The sequence below is a fragment of the Scomber japonicus genome, chromosome 9 (assembly GCF_027409825.1).
Source record: "Scomber japonicus isolate fScoJap1 chromosome 9, fScoJap1.pri, whole genome shotgun sequence".
Lineage (NCBI taxonomy): Eukaryota > Metazoa > Chordata > Actinopteri > Scombriformes > Scombridae > Scomber > Scomber japonicus.
In genome coordinates this window covers 21,103,592-21,114,851 of record NC_070586.1, presented here as the reverse complement: position 1 = coordinate 21,114,851, position 11,260 = coordinate 21,103,592, and the positions used below count along the sequence as shown (strand labels likewise).

At 37.3% G+C, this 11,260-nt stretch overlaps 1 protein-coding gene across 1 annotated transcript; it reads right to left on the bottom strand.

The window, feature by feature from the left end:
• Positions 1-811: 811 nt before the first annotated feature.
• Positions 812-9,444, bottom strand: LOC128364922 (leucine-rich repeat-containing protein 43-like). Its single transcript, XM_053325542.1, is given in 13 exon segments — positions 812-966; positions 1,836-1,926; positions 2,096-2,314; positions 2,920-2,943; positions 2,980-3,009; positions 3,091-3,230; positions 4,351-4,404; positions 5,688-5,885; positions 6,006-6,244; positions 7,792-7,931; positions 8,120-8,230; positions 8,998-9,219; positions 9,358-9,444. Coding segments are annotated over 13 exon segments (1,710 nt in total).
• Positions 9,445-11,260: the final 1,816 nt, after the last annotated feature.

The following is an 11,260-nucleotide window of genomic DNA, read 5'->3' as shown; positions in this document are numbered from 1 at the left end:
TCTAATTTTCTAACAAATGTTTTCAACTGTTGGGGTAAGTGTAACCATTAAACCCACCAAAATCATAGTTCAGGTGTTTTTCATGGATACTGACATGATTTATAAGAAAGATAACTTCTTATAAAGCAAGATTTAACCCTCATTTGAAAATGTATTCATTAGTTCATGTAGATGTTGGAATATGAAATAAAGAGATTTTATGAAAAAACTCAAAAGTTTGGCATGGGCTTAATTAGTGCTGTGACACCATTTAAACCCATGTGAGCTCCATATACGCCCACGTCATGATTTATTTACAAAATGTAAAAATATTTTGTTTTCAAAGAATTAAAAACAGCAATATATGTATTCAGTAACATATTAAATATTTAAAAAGTGAGGAAAACACTCTCCTGAGCAAAATCTTAAAGATGTAATCCCCTTTGTAATCATCAACATTTTTTGCTCAGTAACTGTAATGGATTAGTTAAATTTATTTTGTAATTAAATTACATAACACTGTTACATGTAACTACAACATTAAAATTGTGTCTTTTTATATTTTAAACAACTTAAACGTCTCAATGCATTTAGAAGCACATGTTGGTTTGAATACTGTGCAGATACTGTAGAATGATAAAAATGTAGTATTAACTGGACGATAAAGGAATGCAGGAGAGGACACTGGTTAAACTTGAGCTTAAATGTAGCCTGGAAAACCTAACCTGGTAAGGTCAGTTTAAAGGTCAAAGGTCAAACTGAAAATAAGTAAGTAAGCCTCGTTTAGCTGGTCATTTTTGCTTTAAGATCAAACACAAAGTGTTGGTTTCTTTCAGGAGATTTGATGTGAGAGCTTTTTGGCTTCAGATGCAGACTGCCATTTCTCCAGCTCCACACTCAACTCCACAGTCACTGGCTCCAGTCGGATGGACGCAGTGTCGTCTGTGTGGACATCCAACTCGCGTTCCTTTCTTCCTTTTCCTTTGCCTGCAGAGCACAACATCAAACAGGGTTCAGAAAGTTAGTGACAGATCAATCAAAGCAAAACCATCATACTGTTCAATAATTTAACTGTGCAATACTCTGCTGTATATTTATATTCATACTACATTAATACTGCATTTATACTCTATATTTCAACTAATAAACATTTATAGATCCCATTTTTTTAGCCTTATTATTTACACTGTTAGTATTGTAGTATAATGCACATATGTTGAGGATGTTGAGGATCATGTTGGTGGATGAATTGAGGTTTGTGGTAATGTTGGTGTCCGTGAATATGTTGATGTTGTATCATACAACTGCATTGATGTTTATTATAGTGCTGTGCTTTCCTCCTAATTTATACTGCCTTGAGATGTGATTGCCTTTTTTACCTGTTGTTTATTGCTACCTTTGTTCATTGCTGCCTGTTTATTGTCCTACGTGATGTATTTCGTCTTTATATGGTGGCACCCATTTCCCCCCCTAGGCATTAATAAAGTATTTTGTATGGTATCATATTGTATATTTGACATATTTGATTTTCTTATTTTCTCTATGCTTATATATATTTATCTTCTAAAATATGAGCAACTGTAATATAAACTAGTTACCCACAAGGATCAAAAAAGTATTTCTGATTTTGTACCTTTTTTTTTTTTTTTTTTTTACATTAGATGATGCTGAAATTAAAAAAAATGGTGCCACTCACTTTAGGTCTTCTTCAATAATGTTCCCTACATACAGACCAAATGTTCTGTATAATGAGGCCAGCCTCAGTATAATACAATTCTAGCTTTATTTTACCTTATTTATTTCTGTCAAAATCATTTTCCCATGAATCTCTTTACTCAGTAGATTATCTAAATGACCTTTTGAAGCTGCTGTGCTCTTCTGTCCAGTACTGCTGCCTCCTCTCCGCTTTGATTCCTTTTCCTCCTTCTTCTTGTCTTCTTTGATTGTCTTCAAGAGGAAAAACATATCTTACATGAAACAAGTCCCCATGTCAGTTTGAGAGGTTACTGTTGGTTGTCCCATACGTTGCTATGAGTGTTTCCTGTTCCTACTACAGAAATCCCAATCCCAAATGCTCTCAGCAACACTGTGGCTGTGTGGACATTTTCAAACTTGCCTTTTCAAGTGTTGGCGTAGCTTCCACCTCGGGCTCTGTGTGCAGTGTACCAAAGTCACACAGAACATCCACCTTTTGACCCCCTTTTACTAGGCTTTGCAGGGGGACGTGAACAGAGCTGAGGATTCTCCTGACGGGGGCATCGTGGACCAGCTCTGGTACAGATTTCTTCTTTTTGTCTTTAGATTTGTCTTTTGTGGAGCCAGATTTGACTGGAGACTAAAGATATTACACACAGGAGATTATTATGTTTTGACGCAGATTTTCAACACTGACACAAAGCAGATATGACAAGCTCTGGTGAGTCCAAACAAGACCAGATACAAGATCGACAGGTGAAAGACTAAAATTTAACAGCTAAACGATTAACAGGTTACAAATAAATGAGCTCAATAATAACAATGAATGTAATGATACGATATCACTGCATTTCATTTCATTATTAATTTGAGTTTGTCTGTCACAACTGCAGATACACAGACACATTACAGAGTAAACTCAGTCAGCAGCAGACTTACTGGAACTTAAACAGGCTTCCTGATAATCAGTCATTCAAATGGTAGACTACTCTCTGCCAAATAATGAACTATAATACAACTTGAAGTGTGGCCACAGCATATAATGAGGTGAATAATGAGTGATTTGGAGTCTGAAAACTGGCCTGAGATTGCAATTTAATAGTTTTAGCACCGTGTTTTCCATAGTAACAGACTTTTGTGAGCCCTTTAACTCTTAACTTATTTTTTATTTTTCTGGGCCACTCCTCAGCCTGTTTGTCACCAGCTCATGAAAGAAGTATATGAGAAAAAACATGATAAGCTCACTTCTTTCTCTTTCCCCCCTTTCTTCTCTTTGACATTTTTGTTGGGTTTGGCCACTGGGACGTCCTCAGCAGCTGCAGGCCATGACAGGACCTATGGTAAACGTCAAATGTCAATTTTATCTTATTTTTTTTGCTTCCAGACCTTTCCCCACTCAAAAAAAAATTCTGTTACCTTTTCCTCCACTATCGTAAGGTAAAATCCTTGATTGAGGAATTTCTTAAAGCTCTGCAGATCGCTAACAATGAATATTTGTGTGTCACTGAAGTCCATGCACTCTGACCATGGAAGCTTTGATGTGCTGTGTCTCGACTCTACAAAAGGAAATATCAGAGAAACAGGAAAATATATTTCAGGCTTCTGCCACGTCAGAAACACTGAACCACAACAAACCACAGATGGAGGAGATAAAGGCCTGAATGAGCAGAAATTTCCTTCAGTTAAACAGCCTTATTGGTGCCAGATTCAGACATCCCCCTCATATCCCATTTCATCTTTGACAGCCAGTACTTTCCCCCGTTTCTCCTCACTCACTAATCTAGGTATTAGGTTTGACCCTCACCTGATTTTTGATGACCATATAAGACATCTGTGCAAAACCCCTTTTATCTCAAAATAATCTCTAAACTCCACCCCTCTTTAACCCTGTCAGATGCAGAGAAACCATTTCCTTTTATCTCCTCAAGACTGGACTACTGCACTGCGCATCCAGAAGGTCCAGTACATTCAGAACAGTGCTGCCAGGAGCCTGATGAACACCAATCTGGCTCCCTGGCTCATTCAGGCTTCACTACAAAGTCCTGCTACTCACATACACATCCATCAACAGATATGCACCTTCCCACCTACAGGAATTGATCCCACCACAAACCTTGACCTCCATCCTCAGATCTGCCAGCAACTTGCTCCTCTGGACCTCCAGTCCTCTCCTCTGCTGCACCACACTTGTGGAACAGCCTTCCTAACTATCTGAGGTCATCATGGACCCTAAATAACTTTATATCCAGGAAAGATTTTTCACTTTAACACTTAATATTATCTTTATGTGTCGTATTCCATGTTAATAATATTGTTACACACAGTTTCACAATGAATGAAAAGTGTGGTACAAATTAAACTGACTGTTCTGACTGTTAGTTTCTCTGAAGGCATGTGGTTGTATAAATTCTGCAGAAACTGATATGGAAAAGTTTATCTCAATTGTAGACGACCATAGATTACCTCATTGAATTAATCCTGACATCACACTCAACATTGTTTTCAGATATCTTTACACCACAACGCCAGTAGCTTTTAATCTATCTATTCCAGCCCTGAACTCGGTGCAGCAGGTCAAATGAGGGAAAGTGTGATTACCTTGTACAATATCTGAGTGGGTTTCCTCAGGATATACTACCAAGTCTTGAGTTTCTGATGTGGACGTTTCTCTTTCACAGATCTTGTTTGACTTCAGCTCAACATCACTGGAGACATCTTCTGTGGCTGCTGAGTCTAATTTGGACTCGCTGTTGACTTTCTGTGAAAAGCACCACAAAAAAAAAGAATTAAAAAATATATGGATTTAAAAGACGGGCAAATGTGTTCATATCTGAACAGGTTACTCAGTTCTGTTTTCAGTTTTCTGTACATTTTTCTGGATATTATTTTCTCAAGTGTAAACTCCACTTTTTTTAAATAAGTGTTTAGTGTTTTAAGATAACCGTTGCAAAATAAGTCAGATATAAGAACTGATACTGGCAACAAATTTTTTTGGCCAGTTTTTTGCCCAACACGTATTTTTCTTTCTTTCTTTCTTTCTTTAAAATTACCATCTCTTTTTCTCTATATACTGTTTTTTTCAATGCATTAATTCCTGTGTTTTATAGTTTTTTGGATAATTTATCCAAAATTATCCAATATATATATATATATTATGTGTCTCTTTTCCTATTACTCTATTCTTCAATTATTAACATTTTCATATAGGCCTGCTTTGTCCCATAGAGGAGTATCAGAATGATTCTTAATTAAGCAGATTGCAAATGCCTGAGTGATGTGTGTGTTATTATGTATATTTCTTGTGTTGTGCCTGAAGCTTTGGTCTATTAAATAAAATATATTGGAAGATCCTACTACAGTGTGCTGATCATATGTCTGACTTCAACATTGCTGAATTCAGCTGAGCTAATGTGATTAGCAAGGATTGATTGCATTGACGGGAGATGTTTTGATACTACACGGTATTGATTTATTTCAATCAATACCTTGAAGGTATCGAGTATTAATATTAATACCCAGCCCTATAGGGCACTGTTGAAACATTTACAGAAGTGAGGTCAAAGATCATCTACAGTGTGTTTCTCTTCTAGGCTTTTACACCAAGGGTTCCTAATAAAATATTTATTACGATTAAAAAACATGATGGGAGAACTACTGAGATGCTTGATTGAGGAATTTGTGTCACTGAGGTACATGCACTCTGACCATGGCAGCTTTGATGTGCTGTGTCTCAACTCTAGAAAAGGAAATATCAGAGAAACATGAAATCAAACTTTTAAATTCATTTTTAAGATTGCCTCCATTTCTTATTTGTTCCCTTTAAAATAACACCACAATTGGGATGGTCGTTGGGGAAGTGTGCAAGACGTAATTGAAAGTTCACATCTTCACACCAAAATAAGCTTAATGAGAGTAAGGTCATTTTATTCCTACCTGACACGTAGGACTTCCATTACACATGAAAGGGAATCTATTAAGGATAAAGGTTTTTAGGGATTCATAAAAAGTAAACTGTGTGACTACCAACCCTGTCCTCCCTTACGTTACCTGGTTAACAGGTCTTTGATGACTCAAGAACACATATGTGACAAAATAGCTGTAGGTGATGACAGGGAAGTCAGGAGCGTTTTCATCCACACTCATCATTGGGTCTGGGATTCCTCTCATCCTGCCCACGCTCACTGTGGCTGATGCCCAGTCCGCTATCAGATCTGTACAAAAGAAAAAAATGTGTAAATTTTGTAAATTATAAACTCAAACAGCTTCCTTTGAGCTACAGGAGCCCAGGCTCAGAGGATTTAGAAATACTAAATGACAGTCTGAAGTCTCACCACTCATCTTGGCCAAGCCTCTAAAACGAAGTCTCTCCTTGGGGGAGATCCATAAGGCATCCAGACAGGAGAGCTGTGGGAGACTGTCCACAGTAAAGCCCGGGTAAGAGGGCACAAGAGTGAGGGGGTTTCCCTCCAGCACCAGTGTCCTGAGGCACGGGAGTGTGCTCAAAGCATTCAGCAGGGCTTCCTGGGACTGAAACTCACAGTTGCTCAGATCCAGACATATCAGCTGCGGCCTGAGGTCAGAGGGAGTCACTTGTTTTACTGGACAGCAGAATGCAAATCTGATAACTTCTGAAGAAACAATATTGATGATGAACAGCATGGATTCTGTCTTTTTATGTACAAATAAACCTACAGACAACAAAGCAAAAATATGTTATACTATTTCAAATTTTCTAATTTAAAAAAAGAATTGGGGAAAAAAACCCCAACAAAATTCTTTGGTTCCAGCTTCTTAAATGTGTTAAATTTTATGGTTTTATTTTTTCTTCTGACATTTGAGGCTGCATCTTGGGCTTTGGGAAATTAAGAAAATAACGACAAAAAAAATATAGACAATAAATTGATAACAAAAACAATTATTAGATGTAGGCTTACTGACAGGAGACATTTTTTTATATTGGGAAATTGAAGTAGTAGAGGTTGAGATATCATGAAATGTAGTCCCTCAGTATGTATAATTCTCCATAAACCCCTCCATTTCACATGATAAGAATTCCCACCTCTTCTTATCTTATTTTTTGTTAGATGTGTTAAGTGTCAACCTCAACATCACTTGACTTTTTCTTTTTTTAAATTTGGGAATCTCCCTCCTGAGTCACAAAATACATTACACAGCAGTTTTCACAGGCTGAGTCACACTACTTGTAATGAATACAATTTTGATGATTTCATGTGTAAAACTGTGTGTCCCTCTAAAAAGTTTTTTTTTTTTTTTAATTTACAGTTATTTTCTTATTGATGATAAAGAAAGAAAGCTTAAGAAAGATATCTAACATTATGACCACATATGGTTTCTGTATTTATCACCTTATATCTTATATTCATCAAAGAAATTATTTTGTCCTCATTAAAATAAAAAAAAGATTTATAATCTCATATCTAGTATATAGTATATATAGTATTTTTTAATGTTAATGCAGAACAGATGTTATTTTGTAAAATTATCGACTCCCTTTTCCCACTGAAACCAAATTTAATACAGGTGAGATCAAAAGGTATGGCCTAACCCTAACTCATCGGCTCTTGAGTAGAAAGGGGCCCTCAATAATTGTCAGGCTCTACAGAAATACAACACAAGGCTTGACCCACTCTGTTGATGTTGATAATTATGGTCAGTGTCAGAAACCAAGTATGTCCAAAGCAAAATATGGAGTTATAGGGTTCCAGACACCAGACAGCAGTGTTATCCAAATGGAATAAAATAAAAGTTGTTTGGGGGACATGAGCTTCAGTGCCCAGGGGCCCTTGGGGGTACTAATTCAGCCTTGCCAAAAGGTGATATGACATCACTGCAGTCATTACTGTTTCATCCCCATCTGACCCTCCTGTTGCATCAGTAAATGTCAGCATTGAAAAATAGACAAACTGTCTTCAGATCTGTAAAATGTGTAAAATCATTTAGAAAAATCTGCAACAAAACATTGTGATTTGTGTGATGTTACTGTCTTGCCTTAAAAAAAACATACAAATTGCACAACTGCAAATTCGATTTTTTGTCTGACCTGGTTTTGGTTTACCACATTAAAAAGACTTCCTGTGCATGTGTGCCTGAACTAACCAGTGTCTCCCTGTAAGATGAGTAACGTCTTCATGAGAACCCAGGCTGTTTGAGCCGAGGCCGAGGTACTGTAGTTGAGGAGACGGGTGATTGGTTAAACTGTTGAGTGCAACCAATCGGTTGGCACGTAGCTCCAAAACCTTTGAAAGGAACATATTTGCCATCAAACCGTTCATCATCACTGTATCACAGCATCATCTGTGTCATAGAGTTTTCTACTCTTCATGATTCAATTTTGAATTACCCTTTAATGACAAGCTTTTGAAAATTTTCATTTAATCTGATAAACCTTTATGTACAGTAAAGCTGATGCAGGACTGTGACTCACCTTCAAAGTGCTGGGAAGTTTTTCTGCAGGGACATCATAGATTTTGTTGGCACTCAGTACCAATTCCTGCAACTTTGAGAATTTCAACAGGCCATCGTCGATGACCGACACCTGAACACAACACAATGACAAAAGCTCAAATACAAGTTTCCTCAATCAAACCTCAAAGTAAAGGGAGGAGAATTGAAGACATTGATTTAGTTGGTTCATTTGAGTTTCTTGATGAATATAAGGTAACACATACAGAAACCATATGTGGTCATAATATTAGTTATGACACACTTCTGATGAGAAAATTCTCAAAAGATATATGTATATTTGATGTTAGATATTGGATATTGGAATTGAGGATGTATGGTGAACTTTAAATCCAATTCAAACAGACAACACAGACTCGGAAACAGAATCTCCCTGGCTTTTGATAACGTCCTTGTCGATTTGAAGCCATAACAATCTTTGGTTGAAAGCTGTCTTTTGCTTTCTTTTTATTTATTGCTCATGTTCTGTAACTCCAGTAAAATGATGTTATATAATTTCTTAAAATGCAATCTTAAGAAAGCGGCACTCATTTATTGACGTTTAGGTGCAGAGCCATAATTTGGCATTAGAGCTACCCAGTTACCAGAGGAGACCAAGACAAAATGAAAATGTGATCTATTTGTGGGATTATAACAAATAACACTTTCAGTCTTTAATATGTAATTAGATTTTTTTGATATGGGGACATTGGGGATGGTGATTATAATGAGTAATATTTTGGGGATGTTATAATTAATTAATTAAGTTATAGCAAAAGTTCGGAGTTCGGTCAGGTGAGAGTAGAGAATCAAATTAAAAAGTTCAACATTTGGACGTAGGAACGAAAAATCTGTACTCACACCCTTGTCTACGATACGCAGTGTGCTGAAGTAATTGTAAACAAAGTCATTGTGCAGAGACTCAGGTGTGACCACAGCCAGTTGTCTCAGGGCTGGAGCTTGTGGGCTCCATGACTCATGGTCATCATCATGCCTCCATGGAGAGTGAGGGCAGCTCAGCAGATCCAGGAGGACATCTGTGCCCTCTGTCTCTGCTCCATCGGTGCTGTCTTTCGTCTTTCTCTAACACAAAAGCACTATACTTATTAATGTAATTTAAAAAAAACTCTGCAGTGATGAGAGTGCTTTAAACCACCAAACATACACGATATTTACAATTTAAGATTATCTAGTAGACACTACAACCTTAAATGAACTCACCCAGCTGCCATGTCCACAAGGAAAGTCATTCAGACACAGACGACGAATCTGCTTTTCTAACACAGCAGAAAGTGTGTTTGAACTCATGTCTGTCAACAATATCTAGTGTATCGAATGCATGTATGGTCAGTTTGTCTTCAGTCAGCCTGGCAGGAGGGAAAAGGCCCTTGGTGTTTGTTTACAAATGGTTGCCGGTTGCTTGGCAACAGCTGGGAAGCAGCTAAAGCTTCAGAAGAACCTGTTTCAGCTGTGGGGACGCATCAAAGAAATAGTGTCTTTGTGGGCAATGCCACATGAAATGTGTAACCTGCAGTACTGTGGCTGCAACATGAGACAGTAACACTGTATTTTCCCCAAATTGTAATGTGGAAATGTATTTACTGATGTGGGCATTTTTCTTTGAACAAATAAAAACAACCCCCTCTCCCCCCACACCCTTTCAGTAACTCTTACCAGACTTTTGCTCATCACTGTAAATCCTCAACAATCAATGTGTTTTCACCTTAAATCTGGTTCAAAAACGTTGTTTGTGCTGCCAGTCTGTAATGTCTGACTGACTGAGATAAACTGAAGATAGTGCAGCCCTTAAAGGACAGGTTCACAATTCTTCTAGTCAGTCAGGTGCCCATATAAACATTGAAAGAGGTTTTCCTCGCTCGCTACAATGATTCCTCCTGTTAATACTGACCATTCAAATAATTCCATCTAAATAAGTTTACAGTATCGAGGGCAGAGTCCTTGTTTTAAGCAAAAATGTTGGTGGTCTGAGTTGGTCAAATAAAGTGGATATCTTCCAGAGTCACATACAGACACACACACAGGGTAGCCAATCATTTTCTGAGCCGACTTTACCACGCTTTGCAGCCTTTTCCTGTCTGCCTCAGTACAGCTGCCGTACCACACTGAGATGCAGTATGTCAGCAGGCTCTCGATGCAGCACTTATTACTTTTCATAATGCTTGTACTATGTTTTGTGTTGTTAATAACCTCAATGAAATAATTTGTGACTTGATTCCAATTTCCTTTCCTCCACATTCATATCAGACTAGGAAGAAGCATTTCATTAAGGTAAAAAACCGGAAATGTACCAGCCTCAGTATTGTTTGTAAAGGTCCACAGGTATGGAACAATCTTGATAAACACTTGCAAATGTCCCCATCTATGCATAATGGCATTGCATAATAATTGCAGTGCTTTCCAGAGTAAATCTTATCTGGAATCTGTAACCTTGTTTCAAAATTATGTGGTAAGTAACATTTTTTTTATCAGTGATAAACATCAGATGGCAGTTGGCCTCCCACAATAAACGTATATTGTGGTACAGGTTGCCCTACTACTGGAAAATAGAAACATTTATGACAAGATTTTGTGGACGATAAAGCTACAAAAGCGTCATCCACCACCCAAAAAAATATAAAAGCACAGCGAATGCCAGTCTAGGGGCATTAACTCCGCAGCAAACAAACGAAAAGCAACCATGTCTTTGGGTAAAGGTAAGTCACCTTTAAAAGAAAATGTATAATTTTGTATTATTCTTTAGTCTAAAATCTGTTGAAGTGACTCTAAGTGTCTCTGTGTAATAACAATTACAAAAATAAGTATGTTTTGACTGAAAATATGTGAATTGGACATTTAACTTTGTTACCAACGCATTGCTTCCTAATGGTGGCTGCCTGAAAAGTTTGAATGCAAGCTCATTAAAGTGTGAGCTTTATAACTACATTGTCTTCATTATTCTCTGTCAGTATAAAAAGTGTTCTTTGTTGTGTTGACAACAGCCAGCCTTGAACATGCTTCTGGTGGACATGTTATGCAGATGACCGCATCATATTTTTTGATGTATCATTTTTTTTGTAGAGCTCTTGCTTTCCTCTATTGTGATGATGCACATCTCCTTTGTGAC